The 26070-nt window shown below is 48.0% G+C and overlaps 1 protein-coding gene across 1 annotated transcript in view; it reads left to right on the plus strand.

Moving 5' to 3' along the window:
• The first annotated feature begins 627 nt into the window (after nt 1–627).
• Nucleotides 628–26070, plus strand: part of LOC119525980 (dehydrogenase/reductase SDR family member on chromosome X-like) — a 63292-nt gene continuing 37849 nt past the window's right edge. The window contains exons 1-2 of the mRNA XM_037824754.1: nt 628–799; nt 10785–10992. Coding sequence (XP_037680682.1) covers nt 628–799; nt 10785–10992 — 380 coding nt within the window. The remainder of the gene's footprint in view (nt 800–10784; nt 10993–26070) is intronic.

The following is a 26070-nucleotide window of genomic DNA, read 5'->3' on the forward strand; positions in this document are numbered from 1 at the left end:
TCAGGAGCCAGTCACATGTTCCCCATTCACTCCAGAGGAGGTGACTATTTAAGGGTGTGGCAAATTGGGGGTCATCTTAGGGTGTACTTTTTTAAACAGTCTTAAAGTCTTTTATTAAATTCAATCAGAGGTATACAGTTTTATTCAATCAAAAGACTATCGAGTCTTTTATAGAGTCATTTATAGAGAATGCACAAGTATGTGATAGTCCTGTGAACAATTGATTATACACTGTGGATGATTGTAGGGTGTGTGCATATATCTCAATGAAACTATTAAAAAACAAACAAAAAAAGACTATATACATAAGTGAGAAGTTAAATCTATGACAAAGCATATCCGTACCAACTTTCTGAATTTGCAAAATGAATAGCAAGCAGTTTCCTTTGTATCAAGTGAGTTTGGCCAATGAGTGAAAAATGCATCATTCCTTTTGATTTCCCATGGAATGCCTGTAGTGCACTTCTAGTGGTAAAGAGCATGTCAAACGAGAGAGCTACAGAGAGTTAATAGCAGAAGCACCAATGAAAACGAATGATGTGTATATCCACACATTGTGCTCTTTTCATTTTTTTGAAAAATCCTGATGCTACTTTCTAGGGAGTATAGAAGTCGGCCCATTGGAAAATGACCTCAGTCCTTGTGTGTGGCACGTGCTTCGATTGGAAGATAACTGGGCATTCTTTTCTTTCCCCAGTGGAGTTCCTGTTTTGCGACTTGGCTTCCATGAGATCCATCCGTGAGTTTGTGCAGCAGTTCAGAGAGAAGAACATCTCCCTGCATGTTCTTGTCAACAATGGTACGTTCTGGTGAAATCTCTGCAAAACGCAGAGGTTGGTTCTCATGTGAATGTAACGTGAGAGGCAGCTTCTGGGAATCAGCCTTCCCACCGACATGTGTGAATGCATGTGCTATCTGTTGCCGCTGCTCCATTTCGTTGATGGGTTTGGCTTTTAAAACATGAATTATGCATGCAATTTAGACATGGTCTTACTCTTAATCCCAGCCTGTGGGTGGGAAGCCACTGTAAATATGAGCCCTTGAGGTGCAATTTTAGTCCAGATGTGGCTCCTAGTCCAGGATACTAGAGTCCTTTATAAGCAGAAGAAATTCAGACATAGAGAAAAGCCACAGGGAGGAGCCAGAAGCCAGAAGTCAGCAGAACCCAGAAGAGAAAGGAGAGGATGTAGCTGTGTGATGAGATAGCCAAGGAACCCAAGGAATTTGGGCACCCCAAAACACAACCAACCCTGGGAGGAAACAAACCTTCCAGCCTCTAAACCAAGACAGTAAATTTGTTTTGTTAAACCAGCCCATTATGGGGTATTTGCCGTGGCAGCTAGGAAACTAGGAAAATTTTTGGTACTCAAAGGTGGTGTGCTGCATTAAAAATACCTAAAAATATATAAACAGCTTTGGAATTGGGTAATAGGTAAAGTCTGGAAGAATTGTGAGCTGTTTGGTAAAAAAGACCTAGTTTGCTTTGAAGAGACTGCTGGCAGTAATATGGATGCTAAATATATTTCCATGGAGGCCTTAGATGAAAATAAGGAATGCATTACTGGAAACTGGGGGAAAAGTGATTCCTGTTATAAAGTGGCAGAGAACTTGGCGAAATTAAGTTCTGATGTTGGATAGAAGGCAGAACTTGTAAGAGATGAATTTGCATATTCCGCTGAGGAGATTTCGAAGCTAAATGTGGAAGGTGCAGCCTGGCTTCTCCTTGCAGCTCATAGTGCAATGAGAGAGCAAAGAGATAAACAGAACATTGAACTGTAAGCACAAAGAAACCAGCAATTGACTGATTTCTAAAATTCTCAGGCCACCCAGGTAGCATGCTCAGAAGTTAGGGTCAGCAGTGGCTCTATCACAGAAGACAGGCTCCGTGTGAGGGTTTAACTGAACAAACCTTTGCTAAAGAGGCTTTAACTAAACTTGGATCCAGCAGCCACACTGGTGGACTTCGGGATTGGAGATGCAGGTGTCCAGGAAGGTTCTGTTGGAAATTCTGCTCTCAGATGCTTTGGACCTACGTGAACTGCACTCAGAGCCAGCAAGGCTTTTGCAAAATTTGTCAGGGCTGAAAGGGACAGAAAAGGGGTGAAGCGAAGGAAAAACGACTTCAGGGGCACAATCATGGAAGCTGATGTCTGGACCAAAAAGATCTCCTCAAACCAAGAGAGTGGGCTCACCGACGTGTGTGGAAGGGGCAGATCCGTCTGGCATCGAGACAGAACCAGGACCCTGCCTGGATGTTCTGGGAGAGTTTGGCTGCTCCTCCAGTGCTTAGAGAGGGTGTGTCCCAGGCCCCAACATGTGGGGACAGCATGGCAATCAGGCAAAGGTTTAGAAACGGTGGGGCTGCCGCTCAATCAGGCATGGAGGACAAAGAAAAAAGCCACAGATGCTCTCAGACCTTGAGATCTCAGGGAATTAGATGCTGGGTTTGGGACTTGAATGGGGCCTGTGACCCCTGTTTTCTTTGCAATGTGTCCCTTCTGGTTTGAGAATGTTTATCCTATGCCTGTCCCACACTTGTTCATGCTGAGAACCTACAAGCCAGAGAAACAGCTTCTGGATGCTGCAGTTGGGTGAAAAGCTGGAGGGGCAAACTCTGCTTGACCAGGGAGACCCTGCAAATGGTGCGTCACCAGCCCAGTGTGCTGGAGGCTCAGGCCCAATTCACTCTGATTTAGAGGAAGTAAAAAGATTTCCCGTTTATCACACCCCTTGGATTATGCACCACGATTCATCCTTGGTATGTGCAAGTCGTTGGAAGTCAAGAAGGCTACGGGGTGTGTGTTGGACTCCCTGACTACCGGACTTTTCAGGGATGGATGTAGCAATGCATATTATCAGTGCCCAAGGGGAGAGCAGAGGGTCTGCAGAGATTCCCCAACTATTTGCCCAGGACCCCACCCCTGTCCGCTGTTACCCAGCCACATGCATCAGATCTCATCAAAACAGCCCCCAGCTACTCTCCTCAATGATGACTTCCACGGTACATTGGAGACTAGATGATTTGCTTTTCTTTGCCTTTTTGTTTTAGTTAAATTCAGTTTTATTGAGATATATTCACATACCATAGAGTCATCCATGGTGTACAATCAGCTGTTCAAAGTACCATCATATAGTTATGCATTCATCACCACAATCTATTTCTGAACATTTTCCTTACATTAGTAAGAATCAGAATAAGAATAAAAAGTAAAAGTAAGAAAGAATACCCAAATCATCCCCCCCATCTCACCCTATTTGTCATTTAGTTTTGTCCCCATTTTTCTACTTATCCATCCATACACTGGATAAAGGGAGTGAGATCCACAAGGTTTTCACAATCACACTGACACCCCTTGTAATCTACATTCTTATACAGTTGTCTTCAGGAGTCAAGTCTACTGGGTTGGAGTTCGATAGTTTCAGGTATTTACTTCCAGCTATTCCAATACATTAAAACCTAAGAGGTGTTATCTATATAATGCCTAAGAATGTCCACCAGAGTGACCTCTTGACTCCATTTGAAATCTCTCAGCCACTAAAAGCTTATTTTGTTTCATTTCGCATCCTCCTTTTGGTCAAGAAGATGTCCTCAATCCCATGATGCTAGGTCCAGATTCATCCCCAGGAGTCATATCCTGCATTGCCAGGGAGATTTACACCCCTGGGAGTTTTCTTTGCTTTTTAATGATTAAAGAGAGCTATCGAGGTTTTAACAATGTTAAGTATTTCAGGCATGAAATATTATTGCATTTACTAGCGTGATGAAAATAGAAACAGACTGCCTTTTCCTGGCTGTTGGGGAAAGCTCGTGAGTGAAGCTGATTATTTATCAAACCCAAGGAAAATCAATAGGAGACCTCCCGGAGAGCTGGCTCAGTATTTATAGTTTATTCATGTCAAAATTATACTTATCTTGTTTGCCATGCCCAGTCCTGAAAATGATAGATTTTTAATAACTGCACAGGATTTATGTTTTATCCTTGTAGGACTTCTTCCTATAATTGTAATGGATGGGTTTTCTAAGATAAGCAATTACTAAAAATTATGTTTCCTACCAAAAAAAAAATCACAGTTAAGGCTGAGAAACAGTGAAATCTGCCTGGCCAGGTCCACCCCAAATCCAGTTTTCAGGATGGTTCTTCATTTATTTACTCAACAAGTCAACACAGAGCCCTGAGGATATCCATAAGTATTCAGAGCACATTTCCGGAGGAGAAAGCCCGTGATGGGATTTTCCATCAATAGAAGACTCCTGTGCAATTGAGCAAATCCTAACACCAATTCAGTACCTATTTCTTGATAAACAGACACCAGAGCCATCTTCTTATGCCTGGATGTGATATTTCCCATGCCGTGTAAAATAGGATCAGCAGTTATCAACCGTTTCCGTCCTAGCATTTATTGGAACTGATAAATTAATGCTTATGCATTTTTTCAATGGATTATTGGATCTGAGTAATAGTAATTAATTACTATTAATGCTTTCTCTGTAGTTCTGTCCCAGTAAGCAAAATGATCCCTCCCCTCTTTCTCTCTCATTCTCTCTCTCTTTCTCCCCCACTCACCCCATTTCCTTTTCTCCCCCTCTCCCTCTCTCCCCTCTCTCTCTCTCCTCTCCCTCTCTCCCTCTCCTCTCCCTCTCTCCCTCTCCCTCTCCCTCTTTCTTTCTCTCCACTTTTCTGTTGTACAGTTGAGTTTCCCTGACACTCACTGTGCCTGATTTAAACAGAAGATACTTGGATGTGCCTTTTGTGGTGGGTGTTTGTGGCTCCATTTAACCTCAAATACTCATTCCACTGTGGATTGTTCATGTCAAAGAATGAAGCTAGATTTTCAGGATGCTCATTCTGTCCTTTCCCTGGGCACTTCCATTCTTCCAAATCTGCTCGAGAGCTTCCTGGAAGAGGATTAAAGAAACCCAGCCACTTTCCCATGACCCACGTGTTCCAGAAGCATTTGACCTTGCAGCTCTGAAAGTAGTTGCATGACCGTGAAACCACCTGGTCCAAAAGCTCCTTGATTGTGCATTTTGGAGGTTCCAGTGGAGGCTGCTTTCATCTGAGTATATTTCTAGTTTAAAAAGAAACTCAGCAGAGGGGGATTTCAGATGAAGAGTTGGGACACTGTGCTTCTATTCTGTATGATATTGTAATGGTGGATACACAACATTGCTCATTTGCCAAAAACCCCGAACTGTGCAATGCCGAGAGGGAGCCCTCACGTACTAGATAGACTTAGTTGGTAATAATATATCAATATTGTTGCATGCATTGTTTCAAATGTACCACACCAATGCAAGATGTTAATCTTAGGGGAAATATGTGCTGGGGTGGGGGGTAGAAGGAAATGCTCTGTACTTTCTGTGTAATTTTTCTATAAACCTAAAACTGCTTTAAAAATAAAGTTTATTGTAGATGCATAATCCCTGGATTTGGGGTGTTCTAGCGTGGGGTCTCTGTGTGATTGGAGGCAATCACCTGCTGAGGCAGGTGCAGATGGCTCCCCCTTGTGGCTGGAAGTTGGTACTGCCCTTCGGCTGGGCTCAGCCGGGATGGTTTTAACCAGAGATACTATTTGTAGCCTGTTTGGAAGCAGCTCCCAGGGTGAGCATCCCAAAAACACCAACTGGAGCAGCACAGCCTTTTCAGACAGCCTTGGAACCCCTAAACAATGTCCTTGTCACTGAGTTCTATCAATTACAAGCAAGTCAGTGGGTCCAGCCAAGAATCAATGGAGGCAACCTAGATGCCATCCCCAAGGAAAGGAGGGTCAAGAGAATTTGCAAATGTGTTTGCCATCGGCCTCAAGCTGGGGTTCGTGCCAAGCCAATCTGATCTAAGCCCGAGTTCCTGATGAGCTGGTCTCTCCCAAGCAGGAGAGCTCCTCTAACTTGGAATCGATCATACTTTAGCCATGGACCGAACTTCCGTTCTCTAGCTTCTTTGCACCAAATTAAAGAATCATGAAAACTGCGGTCGCGGTTACTGCTTCTGGGGGGAGTGGCGGCCGGTAGCTAAGCCCTCAGCTCTCGGGGCTGCTTAAAGGGTACCGGCGGCGGGGGCTCTTTCCCGGAGGCGAGGGCGAGGCGGAGGACTTGGCCAGGTCCTCGGCGGGAGGCGTACAAGGTGTGGAGGGCGGCGATAAGGAAAAGACACTCTTCATCCAGTAGGAGTATGCGCCAAAAGAGGCTTTATTCGGGGGTGATCACAGGTTATATAGGCTGGTAAGAAGGGCAGGGCTGGAAAGGAGGTGAAGTAGCCTTAAATGGCAATACTGAAGGGAGAGGGGCTAGGATTGGTTCTGAGAGGACGCAGGAGCCGTTGCAGCGGGTGGGAGTTGTTCTGGCCACGGTGCATGCGCGCTGGCGGTGGCAGGAGTTGCCTTGGCACAGGGGAGTGTGCGGGCAAGATAAGGAAGTGAGGAAAGGGCGGTTGGGAGAAAGGCGGTTCCCTCCGGCAAGCCTCCCCTGCCAGTGGCATTTTGGGTGAGGAAAAGGGAGCTGCCTTGACCTCGCTTCCTAGGCTCGGGGGGGCTGCAGAGGGCACTAAACGCCCGTACCCACTACCCTCCCCAGGGGGTGATATCAGGTCCCCTGGCCCAGGCCTGGTAAGTCGAGGTACAAGCTCAGTCACCCGCAGAAAACAGAATTGCCAGGGAGATCTTTCCACCTTTCAAGGTGCTGAACATCACGTCCATGGGAAGCATGGCACCTAAGGTGAACCCCACCTCTCTCCGTGGAGGTGTTTAATTATCTGGATTTTAGTTACTGCAAATATCTGTAAATGCACATTTTGTTGAATGCATGGTCCAGCCATGTTTTGTTTTTCAAATTTCTCTCGGTCCTTTCCCTATTGTCCCAGTCAAGAGATATTTTATAGTCATGAACTCTGGGGATAAGTTCTCAATACCTTGGATGATTTGTGAGAGAGTTGAGTATTAAGGAAGGAGATAAGAAGTGCTAGAAAGTGTGTAGGCTCTACTCTAGGCTCACCCCTCAACTCTCTTTCCATTTCTGCCTCTGGATCCCTGTGGTATGGGTCCCTGTTCCTCGGCCACGATTCTCTGTGGACAAACAATAAACCGCCATCGAGTTTTACCTTGTACATATTTACCACCTAATGCAGTCAAAGCTCTCTGGTGCTGTGCAGTTTGCAACCTGAATCAGGCCCTTCCTTGTCCTCCAAACCTCACAGCTGGTAAACCTGTATTGGAGCCAGACACGTGTGGGGTGATGAAACCCACTAGGTACATCCTGCAGTTGGTCTGGGCATCCAGGGGCCCTGTGGTTGGCCTGTGCGCCCAGGGGCCGCATGGTTGGCCTGTGTGTCTGGGGGCTGTGTGGTGGCCTGTGCACCCAGGGGCTGTGTGGTTGACCTGTGCATTCAGGGGCCGTGCAGTTTCAGGGGCCATGTGGTTGGCCTGTGCACCCAGGGGCCACATGGTTGGCCTGTGTGTCTGGGGGCTGTGTGGTGGCCTGTGCACCCAGGGGCTGTGTGGTTGACCTGTGCATTCAGGGGCCGTGCAGTTTCAGGGGCCATGTGGTTGGCCTGTGCACCCGGGGGCCACATGGTTGGCCTGTGCCTCTGGGGGTGTCCTGTATTTGGTCTGTGTATCCAGGACACATACAGTCTACTGCGGTCGCAGTTGACTCGTCTGGGGGAGGGTGGCGGCCGGTTGCTAAATCCTAGGCTCCCAGGATTGCTCCGAGGGTACCGGCGGCGGGGGCTCTTTCCCGGAGGCGAGGGTGAGGCGGGGGACTTGGCCAGGTCCCCGGCGGGAGGCGTGCAAAGTATGGAGGGCGGCGAGAAAGGAACAGGCAGGACACGTTTCTTTTAGGATGAAGAAAACCAAGAGAGTTTATTAGGGGAGAGTACAAGCTTATATCGGGCGGTTTAGAGGGCGGGGTAGCTGTAGAGGTTAAAGGCTTGGATTGGTTCTGAGAGGGCGCGGAGGTTGATTGAAAAGGGGCGAGAGTTGCTACCGTAACGGTGTCTGGCAACAATGTATGCGCACCGGTGGTGATGGGAGTTGCACTGGCAACGGGGAGTGTCCGGGCAAGATAAGGGGGTGGGGAAAAGGCGGTTCCCTCCGGCAAGCCTCCCCTAACGGTGGTATTTTGGGTGAGGAAATGGGGCCTGCCTCCGGCCTCACTTTCCCAGGCCTGGGGGGCTGTGGAGGGCGCTGTCGCCCGTGCCCACCACCCTCCCCAGGGGCTGATCAGGTCCCCCAGCCCAGGCCCGCCAAGTTGAAGCACGTAATCAGTGTCCCGCAGTCTACCTCAAAAACCTGTTGATATATATTTACACATATGTATAATAACACATGTATCCATATGCAAATACAAACCCATGTGTCTACAAATGCATGCATAAATACCTATATATAAAATACACAAACTTATTAAATACATACTCATATATAAACATATGCACATGGAAATGCATGTAGAAACACATACATTTATAAATACAAATGTATGTACATACTAAATGAGTACAGGCACACTTCATTTTATTGCACTTCACTTTACTGCACTTTGCAGATATTGCATTTTTACAAATTGGAGGTTTGTGGCAGCCCTGCACTGAACAAGTCTGTCGGTGTCATTTCTCCAACAGCACGTACTCACTTCCTGTCTCTACGGCACATTTGAATTAAGGTATGCACATTTCTTTTTTAGATATAATGCTCTTGCACACTTAATAGACTACAGTATAGTATAAACATAACTTATATATGCCCTGGGAAACCAAAAATTCATGTGACTCACTTTATTGTGGTATTGCTTTATTGTGATGGTCTGGAACCAAGCCCACAGTATCTCCGAGGTATGCTTGTACATAAATACATATGCATATAAAATGCATATACAGATACATTTATAAATATACATATGCCTACACACATTCAGACACACATGCGTATACACATTCGGAAGCATACACAAATATATATATAGCAATAGAAATACATAGAACTGCTTATACAAATACATATGCATATAAACACATATACATATTTGAAAATAAATACATGCACATGTGCAAAGACAAACATGAACATACACATGAATGCACATGTCAACCCATAGATGTGTGTATATGCTGATACATATCTATATGCAGATACAATTATTCCATTTACAGATGCAAATGCAAACACAGATGCTGACATGCTACATACATAAGTAGATACGCAAGTGCAAATATCTGTGAAAAAACACATGGAAAAACATACAAATGCAAATACACATGTATATGCACATACACAAACAATGCAACTATATATAAATATAAACACGTTTATATAAATGTGTGCATGTATGACAATGCGTGAGTGCACATATATAAATATCTACAAGTATATACAAGCACCTACCCATTTACAAATGTATATGCAAATTCAACACACTTAAAAATGTGCAAATGTGTATATTCATGCATAAATATGTGCTGTGCAATACACATACTACACAAATATACACATATACTAGTACACATACTCATTAAAATACAGGGGCATATGCAAATAAATATGTATGCATATACAAGTCACATGTGTGCATATATATGCAAATATACATGTAAGCATGTATCTGTCTATATACAAATACAAACATGCACATTGGAAATGCATAGACATGCAAATGCATATGTATAGATGCATATACAAAAACAAACTCATATATGAGAACAGATGTGCATACTCATATACATTCAAGTATGAAAAAGCATGTGAATATTCATATATAAATACATTTGCACATACACCACAGGTGCATATGTATGCACAAATATATATGCACATACATATATGCATCCAAATACATAAACACACATGCACATATATTAATACATATACAGATATGTGTGCACGTACAAATACACATGCAAATACATACAAGCACTTACTTATGATCACATTCATGTACAAGTACATAAGCATACATATATACATATGTATGCACATATATACATATGAAAATGCATGCATATGATCTCAGTTATGCACAAGTACATAAGCATACATATATACATATGCATGCATGTGTATACATATGCAAAATACATGCATATGCACATACACACAGAATAGCAAATGCACGTACACATACGCAAATTCATCTGAGCAAGTGGGTCTGCCCTAAGGTGGTGGAGGCCAAGCCCCTGTCTGGGAGTGGTCTAAGAAGTCAGGGACCGGTGGAAGGGTTGAGAGGGGTCACTGAGCTGACTTTGTGTTCCAATCTGGGAAGTGGAACACATGAAGCCCAGCAGTGGTTTCTGTGACACTCGTTTATACTCTGTGGGTGAGTGAGTGCCATGGCCACGTGGATTATGGGGACCACGTCTCCCTCTACCACATCCTATAGATTCACAGGGCAACAACTTACCAACATCTTGGAGATGTGATTCCCTGACTCATCTGTCCATCGAGCCCCTTAATTTCAGCTACAGCTCTCACTGTCCAGGACAACTAACATTCCACGGAATACATTTTGGTGATTCAGAACCTTCCCACTTTCTAGTGTGCACTGCCAGTTATCACTGCTGTAGTTATTTTACAAGTTCAAAGCCTGGAACAGCCGAGTTCAAGAGCAGGAAGCATCCCAGCTTTGCCCTAGCCTGGCTCTCACCACTGTGCACATAAAGGCGGAAGGACAGTGGGGATGGACCCCAGCCTGCCTCTCTCCCAGGGCTGTATCTACACCCCTGCAGTTCCTCTCTACTTGGACCTCTCTCCACTATCTCATCTCATCTACCTCTCTCTGAAATTCCCTTTTCCAGCTGGGGTCATGTTGGTCCCTGAGAGGAAAACCAAGGATGGTTTTGAGGAGCACTTTGGCTTGAATTACCTGGGCCACTTCTTGCTGACCAACCTCCTCCTGGACCTGCTGAAGCAGTCAGGATCCCCCAGCCACGGGGCAAGGGTGGTCACCGTATCCTCAGCCACCCACTACGTCGGAGAGCTGGACATGGACGACCTGCAGAGCAGGTGAGTGCCCTGATGGGATGGGGCCATTCCAGCAATGCAGAAAGCTTGGAGGTTGCACTTTCCATTGCCACAACTGCTGAGCCTGTCTCCACATGAAGCCTGTATCCCTCATCAACCATGAACATCATAGCCATGAGTGCCGTCGCTGTGTGTGATGCTATTATTTCATTTCTTCAGGCACCTGATGTTTTGGTTTTGCAGGGCTGCTATGACAAACACTGCACACTGGTTGGTTTAAACAACAGGAATTGGTTGCATCGTGGGTTTGGAGGCCAGAGATCAAACATTAAGGCTTTGGCAAGGTTGTGCTTTCTTCTGGGGTCTGTAGCCCTCTGTTGCTGGCTTCTGCCATCATTGAGAGTCCTTGGCTTGGGTCTCTGCCACCATCACATGCCGTCCTGTCTCCTTGGTTTCCTCCTGGGTCATTCTCTTGAGTACCTGTGTCTGAATTTATTCTGCTTGTGTTCCACTCATACCCATCCTAGTTCAATTTGACCCCATCTAAACAGGGTCTCTGAATATCCCATTTGCAAATAAATCCACCCCTTAACTTAAAGTAACATCTTCAAAGGACCTACTTCCACATGGGCTAACACCCACGGGATTGGGCTTTGGGACTAGAAAATGTTTTTTTCTGGGAGGCACCATTCAATCCCCACCAGATAGGAGAGATAGAAGTCAGACACTCATAGCAGAACAACGAAATATCTAAACCTTCTCTTCGCCACCCACCATTGCAAACATAATCCAGTGAATGCAAGTGGCACGTTTCTGTTGAGTCTTGATAACACTTCCAGAGGGACTGGAGTTGGGAAGCTTTGATCTGGCTCGATGATGGATCTGGGGCCCTGCATGAAGTTCTCAGCTGAGGGCTGCCTAGTGAGAGAGACTTGCTAGCTGAGAAGTCACAAGTAGGTGCGGGATACTGATTACGTGCTTCAACTTGGCGGGCCTGGGCCAGGGGACCGGATCCGCCCCTGGGGAGGGTGGTGGGCACGGGCGACAGCACCCTCCACAGCCCCCCAGGCCTGAGAAAGTGAGGCCGGAGGCAGGCCCCATTTCCTCACCCAAAATACCACTGTTAGGGGAGGCTTGCTGGAGGGAACTGCCTTTTCCCCACCCCCTTATCTTGCCCGGACACTCCCCGTTGCCAGAGCAACTCCCGCCACCACCAGTGCGCATACACTGTTGCCAGAGCAACTCCCGCCCCTTTTCAAACAACCTCCGCGCCCTCTTAGAACCAATCCTAACCTCCGCACCCTCTCAGAACCAATTCTAGCCTTTATCCCCTCAGCATTGGCTTGTAACAACCCCCGCCCTCTATGCCAGCCTATATAACCTATGCTCACCCCTGAATAAAGCCCCTTTTGTTCTACCCCTACTGGAGGAAGAGTGTCTTGTTGCGGTCGGGGTTACTGCTTCTAGGGGGAGTGGCGGCCGGTAGCCGAGCCCTCAGCTCTCGGGGCTGCTTAAAGGGTACCGGCGGCGGGGGCTCTTTCCCGGAGGCGAGGGCGAGGCGGAGGACGTGGCCAGGGTCCTCGGCGAGAGGCGTGCAAGGTGTGGAGGGCGGCGATAAGGACAAAAACACTCTTCATCCAGTAGGAGTAGGCGCCAAAGAGATTTATTCAGGGGTGATTACAGGTTATATAGGCTGGTAAGAAGGGCAGGGCTGGAAAGGAGGTGAAGTAGCCTAAAATGGCAATACTGAAGGAAGAGGGGCTAGGATTGGTTCTGAGAGGACGCAGGAGCCATTGCAGCGGGCGGGGGTTGTTTTGGCCACGGTGCATGCGCACTGGCGGTGGCAGGAGTGGCCTTGGCACAAGGGAGTATGTGGGTAAGATAAGGAAGTGGGGAAAGGGCAGTTGGGAGAAAGGCGGTTTCCTCCGGCAAGCCTCCCCTGCCAGTGGCATTTTGGGTGAGGAAAAGGGAGCTGCCCTGACCTCGCTCCTCAGGCTCGGGGGGGCTGCAGAGGGCACTCACGCCCGTACCTACTACCCTCCCCAGGGGGTGATATCAGGTCCCCTGGCCCAGGCCTGGTAAGTCGAGGCACAAGTTCAGCTACCCGCAATTCCCCTTTCTTTTCTAATTAGAGGAAGAGGCTTTACCGGAGAGGCCCGCTAAGGGTGAGGGAAGGGGGAGGTCAGGGAAGGGAAAAAGGGGTTGACGGTGGCTTAGCGAGGCTGGAGCTCAGTGTTGGTGTGGTGCCCGGGCGTTTGACAATGGCTTCGCTGCAGCGGGCTGGGCGAAGGTGAGGGGTTTAAAGTTCAGGGGTTCAAAGTTCAGGGGTTCAGAGAAGCTGGAACTCGAGGCGAGAGCGATGTTCAGGTGATTGAGAAGGGCCTCGCGGTCGGCGGGTTGACTGGTGGCGTTGAGGTCGCGGAGGGTTGGCTGTCATCTTGGAGTGGGGGGCGTCAGAGGTGGCGAGTCGCTGATACTGGATTTGCACGAACGAGGAAAAAAGGGCATCTGTTTGTTTTCTTACAAGCTGGACAATTTTGCGTATGAGGCAGGGTCCTAAGATGAGAGCTAGAATAATTATTAATAGGGGGCCAAGAAAAGGAAGGATGTATGGGAGGATGGGAGTGAAAAAACTGGACCAATAACTGGTGGCTTCACGATCTCTTTTACGCTTTTCCAGTCCCTCTCGGACCCTTTTTAGGCTGTCCTCGACGAGACCTGTGGAATTGGCATATACACAGCACTCTTCTCCTAGGGCGGCGCAGAGGCCTCCTTCTTTGAGGAGGAGAAGGTCAAGACCTCGGCGGTTTTGGAGCACTACCTCAGAGAGGGAATTGACAGAATTTTTTAGATGGTAAATAGCGTTTTGTAGGTGACGAATGTCCTCGTCAACAGCCGCCCTGAGATGAGTTAGGGCGGAGCCTTGACTGGCTAGTGCAGCGATTCCGGTGCCAGCGCCGGCAAGACCTAGGAGGGAGGCAATTGTGAGGACAGTGATGGGCTCTCGCTTTTGCAGTGGGGCTGGAGCTGCAATTCTTTCCAGATGGAGGAAGAAGTCTTCGCTATGATATAAGACCCTAGGGATAAGGACAATTAGGAGGCAAGTTTCTTTATATTCGCTGATGATATTCGTGCTGAGACAGGGGGTAAGTCCTGTAGAGGAGCAGAGCCATTGGGAGGAGTTATGAGGAATGAGAAATTTTGCCGAGCTACTGGGAGATGAGTAGCTGGCACAGGCAGTGAGGTCGGGAGAGTTAATGGAGCGAGGGCGGACGCACTTTCCCGTATAGGAGACTGAATGAAAGGTCAGGGGGACGGCAGAGGTATTCCAAATGCACTCCAAGGGGCTGTCTTCTGTGCTTTCTGAAAAGGAGAGGTTGGAGGCAACGGGCTCGTACAGTGAGGAAGAGGTGGAGAGGCAGAGCCAGCAGGAGGAGGTAAAATTGGGGTTGGAGGAGTTCACTGAAGCAAAGGCGGCTTGGATGAGGCTGAGGAGGGGAGAGGAATAACGAGAAGGGGGCAGAGGAAGCTGGGGTGGTGGGGTTTGAGATGTAGTTGAAGTGCGTTTAGTTGGAACTAAGGTGCGGCTGGAGAGCTGTGGAAAAAGGGGGTTAATGACTTTATTGGGACCAATGGCAGAGGGTGTTTTTAAAGCAGTATTTTGGTATGGTTGGCTTATAGCCTCCTTTTTTATGAGAATAAGTGATCCTCGGTCGGCTCCTTTCTCATAGATTCTGAAGCCTCAAGTTTGACCGAGTAATCAGGAGGGATCAGTGGGGAGCTGCACTGTAAGATTAAGATGTGTGCAGGATCCCTTACTTTCTTGGCCGAGCCAGTTAACAGTAGGGAGTTTGCACCCTGTAGGGGCCCACTTTAAGGTAAGGTAATGATTAGGAACAGGAGGCTTCCAATTAGTGGCTAATGTTTCACACCCCCAGTATGCACAGTAGTACTCGTTGGGGGAATTACAGTACGATTTTCCAGGATTTGAGGATGGGCACATGTAATATTGGGCCTGGGGATCACTTACCTTTTGAGCGCAGGTTTCTTCGACTCTGGAGACAAAGGTGGCGAAAGGTTTACTCGGCTCCTGGAAGAGCTTGGTGAATTTATTAGGCCGACAGGCAGAGCAGTTGGCAAATGCGCGTAGGGCGATTTTCCAAAGGATAGGCCAAAAGGTGGCAGGTGCATTAATATAGGTAGATGCATTTATAAACGCTCCCGTGCCCAAATAGGCTTCGGGGGGATGATTGACTCCAATGGCTGCATCTTGCTCACTTTGCTTAGCTGCTTCTGCCTGGAAGTGAGCACGCCAGTCAACAAACTGACCAGGGTTAAAAATTGAACGGGCAAGCGAGGCCCAGTCTTGTGGGAGGCAATAGTTCATGGCGAGATCCTGTAGTATTTGGGAAGCATATGGGCTACCTAACCCGTCCTCCTTGACGGCCTTGCGAAGCTGCTTGATAGTATCTAAGTCAATGGGATACCAGTCATGCGGCCTCTGTGGGGTGGGGGCAAGGTTAAGAGGAAAGCAGCGAAAAGCACGAGAGAAAGGAGGACACGCTTGCAGAGGACTTGGCGCGGGAGTGGGGGTAGGGGGAGCGTTGCCCCAAGGGTTGCCTTGAGGTGCAGAAGGCAGCCAGGGGTTGTTAGTCGGCAGGGTGGAAGGAGCGGCGGCAGCTGCCGGCAGCGGTTCCGAGGGGGAGCTCGCCGAAGGGGGAGGTGGGAGTGGGAGGCCCCAAGCGTCGCAAGATGGCGGCGCGGTAGGCGTGGCTAAGACACAAGATGGTGGATCAGCCCCGCCCTGTGAAAGGGTGGGGTTCAAGGCACAAGATGGTGGACTAGCTCCGCCCTGTGGAAGGGCGGGGTAAAGCGTATGCGGTTTCCGGCCCAGCTTAGGGCTGATGTCATCGCCGGAGCATTTCCTCCCCTCGATGGAAGAAGAAGGAGGAAGTTCGCCATCTTGGCGTGGCGCAGTGTTATTTTGCTTTTTGGGAGTCACCTCGAGCGCGTTGTTAATCTGCTCGACTAAGGACTCCGTGTCCGAGTCATGATTTGAATTAGTATCGCTATCTGAGTCTGTTGGCTGGGTTGATAGTGCCTCCTTGGATTTAACGGGGCCTCTATCAGGGGGGAGGGAGCCTTGAAGGCAGGAGCGGATGGTTATCAAGGTGGGGAGCAAGCCGGGAGGGAAGCGCTTGCTCTCATGTTCCATGGCGTTGGTGACTCGATCAATAAGGCGATCATAAGTAACAGGGTCCCAAAGATGGCAAGTGGTGAGCCATGGGTTAAAGGGCAGCAGGAGATCCCAGTATATCTGCAGCTGCCGGACAGACACTTTACAGCGATGCGTGTCTAGGAGACCCGCCAGAGCACGAACTTGAGGTGCCTGACATGTAGATATACGATTACCCATAGCTGAGGGGAGAGGAGGGGGAGTTGTTCCCGAGCCGGGCCGGCCCGGCTGGCGGGGAGGAGGAGGAGGAGTTGTTTATCGAGCAGAGAGAATGAGATAAACTGTGGCCGCAAGGCCGAAGGAGACGGCGAGAGCAGAAAGCAGTGCCCTTTGACAACGGGAGCAGTCAGGGGGGGCAGTTGCAAAGAGGCACACGGCACCAAATGAGGAAAGAAAGATACAAAGAACTACAGCAAAGTAATGGAGGGGAAGAGGGAGAGTGTTAGGAGGAACGGGGGTCATAGAAGTGCGCATACAAGAGGACGAAGAGAGCGTGGGGGAAGGGAGGAGTTCCTACTGGATGAAGAGAGCGTGGGGGAAGGGAGGAGCGGCTTCGGAGCAAGGAACCTCCCACGGCTCCGGAAGCGGCGAGGGAGAGGCGGCCCTTACCTTGCAGGCGAGGAAATGGGAAGCTGGAGAGGCGTCCGGGCGAGCGGGTGACCTGCCAAACTGTTGTGCGGAGACGTTCCTCACACGGGGCACCAGTTGCGGTCGGGGTTACTGCTTCTAGGGGGAGTGGCGGCCGGTAGCCGAGCCCTCAGCTCTCGGGGCTGCTTAAAGGGTACCGGCGGCGGGGGCTCTTTCCCGGAGGCGAGGGCGAGGCGGAGGACGTGGCCAGGGTCCTCGGCGAGAGGCGTGCAAGGTGTGGAGGGCGGCGATAAGGACAAAAACACTCTTCATCCAGTAGGAGTAGGGGCCAAAGAGATTTATTCAGGGGTGATTACAGGTTATATAGGCTGGTAAGAAGGGCAGGGCTGGAAAGGAGGTGAAGTAGCCTAAAATGGCAATACTGAAGGAAGAGGGGCTAGGATTGGTTCTGAGAGGACGCAGGAGCCATTGCAGCGGGCGGGGGTTGTTTTGGCCACGGTGCATGCGCACTGGCGGTGGCAGGAGTGGCCTTGGCACAAGGGAGTATGTGGGTAAGATAAGGAAGTGGGGAAAGGGCAGTTGGGAGAAAGGCGGTTTCCTCCGGCAAGCCTCCCCTGCCAGTGGCATTTTGGGTGAGGAAAAGGGAGCTGCCCTGACCTCGCTCCTCAGGCTCGGGGGGGCTGCAGAGGGCACTCACGCCCGTACCTACTACCCTCCCCAGGGGGTGATATCAGGTCCCCTGGCCCAGGCCTGGTAAGTCGAGGCACAAGTTCAGCTACCCGCATCTTGTCTTTCCCTTCTCGCCGTCCTCCACACCTTGCACCCCCCGCCTCGCCTTCGCCTCCGGGAAAGAGCCCCCGCCGCCGGTACCCTCCGAGCAACACCGAGAGCCGAGGGTTCAGCAACCGGCCGCCATCCCCCCAGACGATTTAACTGCGACCGCAAGTAGGGGCGTCTTCTGCTGGGGATGTGGGAGGAGGGAATAAGCCTGTGACTCAGGGAAAAGGGACGGCTCCTTGTGAGGACGGGGTGCACCTTCCTGGGCCCTTTTATAGGTGAGGAGTTCAGCCTTCCAGGGCCCTTAGGGAGGAGGGGCTGCACCCTGTGGCCTCCCAGGCAGCTGAGGCAGGACCTGTGGACGAGGAACTGAGCTAAGGCAAAGCAGAGGGCAGAAAGTACCCTGCGGGACTCAAGCCGGGAGTGATTGCTCCTTTACGGCACCCTGCAGGGAGTAAGGGGAAGGGGCAGGTGTCTATACGTGTGTGCAAAAGTATGCACGTGTATGAGTGTGTGTGTATGTGCACATGGGTGTGCGTGTCTGAGTTTGCCTGTATCTCTCTGTGTATGGGTGAACATGGGCTTGTGTGTGCACACATGTGAAAGTGTAATGTGCACCACTGCATGTGTGAGAGTATCTCCCATGTGTGCTCGGGGGGTACACATGTGACCATGTGTGTACCTGAGTGTGTTTATTTTGTGCACATATGTAAGGGTTAGTATGTGTGCATGTGTCTGTGGATGTGGATGCATGTGTTTTGCTGCTAGAAACGTGTGCAAGTGTGTGTGAACATTTCCATGCACATCTGTGATTGTGTGCATGCATGTGTATGCATGTGTACACACAGCTCTGCACGCAGGTGGGTGTGTGTTGCGTTCTTGTATGCGTTTGTGTGTACACATATTTGAGTGTTGTATGTTCACACACATCAGGGTCCTGGGAGAAGGGAAGATGGTGGGTGGTCTCAGCACAGCCAGTGGTGCCCACTGCACAGGACACCGTGTGAGCTGAGGCCCAGGGACGACACTCCAGAAAGCATCACCTGAACTAGTGTCCCTATCAAAATCAAAACATGCACAGACACACAGGGTTTCCCGCTCGCCTTGCAGACAGCTTGCCTTGCAACCTGCAGCCCATCCTATGACTTCATCTTCAGGTTGAGCTAGTATAGGGGTTAGTGTGTGCTCACATGTCAGTGTGGATGTGGATGCACGTGTGTTTTTGCCACTATTAGGCATGTGTGCAAGTGTGTGTGAACATTCCCATGCACATCTGTGCATGTGTGAATCATGTGTACACATGGCTCTGCACACAGGTGGGTGTGTGTTGTGTTAAAGTCATCTAGCAAAGCAACCTCAGATTCAAACACCGAGAATCAACAGGTAGTATCCGGAATAACCCCTAATGGAAATCCTATCCTCTTCATAAACTACGACATTCGGTTTACAAAACTCCTTCATAGGTAGCACATAAATGTATACTCATCTTAACTAAATGTGAACAGAGAACACAAACAAGTGAGAACACTGACTCCTATAAAAACTTGAAGAATAAAGAAAAGCATTTATAGTGCTGACATATCCCATTATTTCGTAATGGCAATTACCACTGTTAACTGAATTTCTTTGTGCCCCACTTCTACCACTTTCCCCTTATGTGGTTTTGCATGAGCTTCCCAACCTTCCCACACCTTTGTTTTTTCAGAGGATTCCCCAAACTTGAATTTAATGTATATGAATTATGCAGTGGGCTCTTTATAAACATCTACTCCTCTCGCTCATGCACACACAAGCCCCTGATTAATGCTCAAAGTCTTAGGATGCCTATAATGTATATATATGTCTGTGATCTGCTGACACAGAGAATAAAAAAAGACCACAGGTTTGTATGTATGCTTAGTGCCAGGACACCCAGGTGGCCTAAAACTCTCAAATCAAGAAAAATTTCGTTGGGGAAAGATTTTGCTAGAACTTGGAGCAAGCCCAAATAATTGTCCGCCATCAGCTCCCAGAGGCGGGGTCTGCTGTCACTTGGTTGCTTTAAAATAGTTTAGGGATAGAGGTGGTTGCTTGGGCAGGCAGCATCTAAACGAGCCCTGCGCTTTGCTAATCATCGGTTACTCCAACCATAACGAGCAGCAGAGTTGAAGTTTGTGCCCAGAGCAGATCTTGGCTCAGGTGGTCAGCAAAGCTGGTGTTAAGTTATATTGGTGCATAACCACCTGATTTCCTCAAGGATCGACTGTGTGATCTGGAGAAGGACCTTGATGGCTCAAAAGTATAAATAGGATCAGAAATGTCACCCAGTGTGCAAACAGCACCTCTGCACTGTCTTACTGCTAAACTCAAAGGTGTGCTCTGCTCAGACCAGATGTCCACCCCATGAGTCCTGTAACCTGTGAACACATGACCTGGCATAGTGCGGTCGGGGTTACTGCTTCTGGGGGGAGGGGCGGCCGGTAGCTGAGCCCTCAGCTCTCGGGGCTGCTTAAAGGGTACCGGCGGCGGGGGCTCTTTCCCGGAGGCGAGGGCGAGGCGGGGGACTTGGCCAGGTCCCCGGCGGGAGGCGTGCAAAGTATGGAGGGCGGCGATAAGGACAAGACACTCTTCATCCAGTAGGAGTATGCGCCAAAGAGGCTTTATTCAGGGGTGATCACAGGTTATATAGGCTGGTAAGAAGGGCAGGCTGGAAAGGAGGTGAAGTAGCCTTAAATGGCAATACTGAAGGAAGAGGGGCTAGGATTGGTTCTGAGAGGACGCAGGAGCCGTTGCAGCGGGCGGGGGTTGTTCTGGCCACGGTGCATGCGCGCTGGCGGTGGCAGGAGTGGCCTTGGCACAAGGGAGTGTGTGGGCAAGATAAGGAAGTGAGGAAAGGGCGGTTGGGAGAAAGGCGGTTTCCTCCGGCAAGCCTCCCCTGCCCGTGACATTTTGGGTGAGGAAAAGGGAGCTGCCCTGACCTCGCTCCTCAGGCTCGGGGGGGCTGCAGAGGGCACTAACGCCCGTACCTACTACCCTCCCCAGGGGGTGATCAGGTCCCCTGGCCCAGGCCTGGCAAGCCGAGGTACAAGCTCAGCTACCCGCAGCATAGTGGTTTGGTTTCCTGGCTGCTATTGCAAACATCACATGGTGGGTTGGCTTAAACAACAAGAATTTACTGGTTCACAGTGTCACAGGATGGAAGGCTGGCATCCTCCCTGGTTCAGTATCTTCTGGCTGCCGGTGATCTTTGGGATCCCTTCTTGTGCCGGTATGGATGTATTATGTCCCCTAAAATGCCATGTTCTTTGATGCAATCTTGTGGGGCCAGATGTATTAGTGTTGATTGGGTTGGAATCCTTTGAGTGTTTTCATGGAGATGTGACTCAATCAACTGTGAGTGAAACATTTGATTGGATAATTTCCATGGAGATATGGACCCCACCCATTCAGGGTGGCTCTTAATTAAATCACTGGAGTCCTATATAAGAAACTCAGACAGAAGGAGCTCACAGCTGCAGCCAAGTGAGACACTTTGAAGAGTGCACAGGAGCTGAGAGAGGAGCTGGAACACAACCTGGGATCAGCAGATGCCAGCCACGTGTCTTCCCAGCTAACAGAGGTTTTCCGGATGCCATTGGCCATTCTTCAGTGAAAGTACTCTACTGATGCTTGGACACTTAATGGCCTTAAGACTGTAACTATGTAACCAAACAAACCCCCTTTATAAAAGCCAATCCATTTCTGGTGTTTCGCATTCCAGCAGCGTTAGCAAACTAGAACACTTGGCTTTTCCGACACATGGCACTGCATATGGCGGCATCTTCTCCTTTTTCTTCTGCATTCCGTTGACTTCCAGCTTCCAGCTACTTTCCATGGCTTCTCCTTCTGTGTCCACTTTCCTTTGCCTATAAGGACTCAGCCACATTGGATTAAGCCAACCCTCCTTCAGTTTGGGCACCAAAATAATAACATCTTCCAAGGTCCAATTTACAATTGGGTTCCCATTCCCAGGACCAGGGGCTGGGAACTGAACATGCCTTTTATGGAGAACATTTGATCACCAACACATGACAAAGGGGACCTTGCAGATGTGTTGAAGGTGGGGATCCTGAGATGGGGAGAGGATCCTGGATTATGCAGGTGGGTCCAATGTAATCACAAGGCTCCTTCCAGGTGCAAGATGGGCAGAAGAGATAAAGTCAGCAATGCAATGTGAGACAGACTTAATCAACCATTGCTGGCCTTGAAGTTAGAGGAAGGGGCCACAAGCCAAGGAGTGCAGGTGGCCTCTATGCTGGAACAGGTGAGGAATCAGATTCTCCCAAGAGCCTCCAGAAGGAACCAGCCCTGCCACTGCCTTGCTTTTAGCCCAGGGAGATCCATTTTCATGTGCCAGACTTCTAGAAACGTGAGAGAATAGATGTGCCTTGTTTCAAGCCTCTAAGCTTGTGGTAATTTTTTGCAGCAGCCCAAGGAAGCTCACGGAGGGACTTGGAAAATTCCACAGGTGGCCATGCTTTTATGAAGGAAATCACTGCTGTAGAGAAATGCCATTTCCAAAACCAGAGGCAGCCAGAGAAAGACACTTGGTGGATGTTTGAAATATCAGGACCCCTTCATCCATCTCATCTATCTGCCTCTATCTATCTACCATCTATCTGTGATCATCTATCATCTAGCTATCATCTGTCTATCCATCTACACCTATCTATGTATTCTCTATCATAATCTTTCATCTATCTATTATCATCTATTATCAATGTAACATCTATCTATCCATCATCCTCTATACCTTTCAGTCAATCATCTATCATCTATCATTTATCCATCTGTATTGTCTATCTATCATCTATCATCTATCTATCTATCTATATCTATTTATCATCTATGTATCCATCTATATCTATCTGTATCATCATCTATCTGTCATCTATCTATCTATCATCAATCTATCATCTTTGTCTCATTCATCCATCTATCTACATCCTGTTGGTTCTGTTTCTCTGGAGAACCTGATTAATACACACATAAAGCATTTTCCAGAAGACAAGGCCAGACCGCTAAGTGGGGCTCTCAGACAAAGCCCAGCTTTCTTCCTTCTTCTTCCTTCTCCTTCCTCTTGCTCTACCAGTTTGATGATATAAAATTAATACTCATTACAGCCATTGATAGTGCTGCATTACACACATGCCTGATTGCTCTGCAGCCAGTGAACAAGCATGTTCACTGTTCAGCAGACACCTTCTTCTAGCTCTGTTGTAGACTCTGCTTGCTGACAGCAAAAACTCTTTTCACATCCATTTTCCTTTCAAGTCGATTAACTCTTCAAGTTAAGTCCACTCTCCATTTCCTCAGTGAAGCTCATCTACAAGAGATAGGGTGATGGCCTCCAAGGAAAGCTGTGGGACCCTTGGAGGAGCTGTAGGAACCCTAAAGGAATGTGAGAATCCTGAAGGAACCATGGGACCCCCAGAGTACATGCAGAACCCCCAGAGGAGCTGTGGGACTCCAGAGGAGCCATAGAACCCCCAGAATATGTGTGTAACCCCCTCCCGAGGAGCCATGGGACCCCCAGAGGAGCCATGGAACCCCCAGAGTACATGCAGAACCCCCAAAGGAGCTGTAGGACCCCTCTAGAGCAGCCATGGAAGCCCCAGGGGACCTGTGGACACCTCAGTGGAGCTCCCAGTGGAGCCATGGAACCCCAGAGGGCCTGTGGCCACCCCAAAGGAGCAGTGGCTTCTTCCTTCCATCTAGAGTAAATATCTCCAGCCAGAGTCCTGCTGGTGGGTGCGGCCATCCAGGACAGTGGGTGAGGTTTTCTGCACCATTGCTTACCCTTTTTGTCCTGAGTCCCCACAGACAAGTGTTTTACCACCACTGTAGGGTACAGAAGTCTTCCGGAGAATGCCTGGGGTCCAATGCAGCTTGGAGGAACTATTTTAGCGAAGTGAACCCTACCCCGTGGCTGATGATCACAAGTGTGTGTCTGCCTGGAGGCAGCAGTTGACAAAGCAAGTTGTAATTCGTCTCTGCAGAGCAATTACTCCTTTACTTCACACATGCGTCACATGTGCTCACCCTTGATTTTAGCCTCCATCCTTGTTACTGACATCTATTTTTCCGGAGGCTTAAGCACCTTGTCTCTGCTCATGATTTTTACCTTTATGGATGTGCATTACCCACTGACATCCAAAATTTTTCAAATAGGAGGAACGCAAAGATGTGCCAGAATCCATTCCATCCCTAATGCGTCATGTTAACACTGCATGTTTTAAGATTGCATGCATTGTGCTAAAATCATTGCAAGAATTATTCCATCACGTGTGCTATTACCTGAGTAGTTGTTTAAAAGCAACAACAAGCTTGTGAATTTGGAAGTGGCCTCCCAGAAGAGTTTGAAAGGGTTTGCCTTGATAACCATTTGCACATAATATGCACAATTTTTGGATGCAGTGAAGGGCGTTGGATAGAGGTGCATTGAAGCTTCATGTTTTAAATGATCCCACAGGTCTTCAAACTGTCTACATCAGGAGCCTGGTGTAGTCCACACACAATGTTATGCTTTAATGCTGTCTTATTTTGGGGTACTGATGCATGAGCTCCCCACCTGGGGGGAATGCTGTCCCGTAAAACATCCGCCATGGAAGGGGATTTCAACTGACAGTTTTGACTTCAGCAATACCCCAACCTCTCCTTTGAAGAAGCAAACATTTCTAAGTCAACGTCTTCAGTATTGCCCAAGGATGGGCTCCCAGACAGGCAGATAGATGACATAGGGTGAATGGTTAGTTTTGATCATGTGAAATTAAGTAGACATGTGTTTCACACATCCTTGTGTGTTCACATATCTGGGTGATGAACTGCAGCTTGGCTGAGAGCTGTGTCTGCGTCTTCCTTGTTTCTGTCTTCCTCAGAGTTTGTTCCCTTCATAACTTAGCGCCTAAAATTTGTGGCGTCCATCGGCAAACCCCTGTAGTTTCCAGGTAGGACATGAAGACCAGAGAAACAGAAAAGGAAAATGACATTCACTCTTGAGAGCTCTAACTTAGCCTCAAGTGCTAATGTAGAAAAAGGAATGTGCATCTCTCCCTAAGTTTTGGCCCCCTGAGTTGATCTACTCTGCAAAGTGACTCTTGAGTGGGGTGTGTGGGGCTGTTTCCCAGTCACGTGGGTCTGAAAGCAGAACAGAGTGTGTGTGATCCACAGATGTGTGCTGAATCCAATGTAGAAATGATGTTATGTGGCGTATACACAGGAAAAATAATGGTGTACAAAGTGAGGATGGGTGTGTGTGTGTGTTCCTTTCATTGGTATTTTCAATTTTTCTTTCTTGAAGGGATGATTACATTTAAAGACAAATACATACAACTATAGAAATATGAAAGAGAGAAACCATACATACATATATGTGCACATCACTTCTTTTTTAACGGCTTTATTTCTATACAATTACACACCTTACCATTGATCCATTGAGCATGCAATTCAGTGGATTTTTAGTATATTCACAGGGTTATGGAACAATAACCCAGACTATATCAGAACATGCTTCATCACTTCTAACTTCTTTTTCTTAAAACAGTATTTTTTTATTATCACACAAATCCCAACACCTAAAGCGAAGTATTTTTTTTGTAAATAGAAACAGTGTGTGGACATGGAAACTCATATAACTTCCCTTCTTTAGCTGTTCAATTTTTCCTGTGTAAAACCAAATAAGAAGCATATAGTTCTAGCATTTTTGTTTTTAATGTTTTACAAAAGGTGGTGAGTTTGGAATAGTGGTTCCCTAAGTGGGGTCACCAAACCAGCAGAATCACCACTTGGGAGCTTGTTAGAAATGCAGATCATCAGTACATATCCAGAATTTCTGAATCAGAAACTCTGGGGGTGGGGCCCAGCAGGTTGTGTTTCAACAAGCCCACCAGGTGATTCTGATGCACACTGAAGCTTGAGAATCCCTTGGGTTTAACTCAGACTCCTTTGTGTGTAAAAGAGTTGATTCTTGGCTTTCACCTGATGTGAATACGGCCAGTAATTAGTGTTAATTACCAGGACTGATTTACTGGCATGGAAAATTAGCCTTGTTGTAAAGGCATACATCACAATACCACAATATTGAAACATGATCCAAAATAGAAGTGGGCTGTAACACACAAAAGGACAAATCTCCTTGGCTAAGCTGCATCTAACATTTCCCTGGTAAACGAAATTCCAAAGGAAGGGCAAGCTGAATCTTGAAAATTGTGTTTAATCAGTGGAACCAATTCAACAAGAAATGGAGAGTGTTGTTAAAAAAAAAAAAAGGTTGTACTTTATTGAGGGGAAAAGGGGAAGAAAAGCTATACATTAATTAAATTAAAATTCTATTTTTCAAAACCATAAAATGCACTTTTCCAATTGGCCATTGCAGTTAATATGAAAAAATTGAAATGTCAATATGCAATGTCCTTCAATGAAAAGAAAGTCTTTATCTGAATTGTGAGCCTTGATTTTAGATGCTCTTTGATATCAGATGAATACCTGTCTTCTAAGTG

Source organism: Choloepus didactylus, assembly GCF_015220235.1.
Source record: "Choloepus didactylus isolate mChoDid1 chromosome Y unlocalized genomic scaffold, mChoDid1.pri SUPER_Y_unloc6, whole genome shotgun sequence".
NCBI lineage: Eukaryota > Metazoa > Chordata > Mammalia > Pilosa > Megalonychidae > Choloepus > Choloepus didactylus.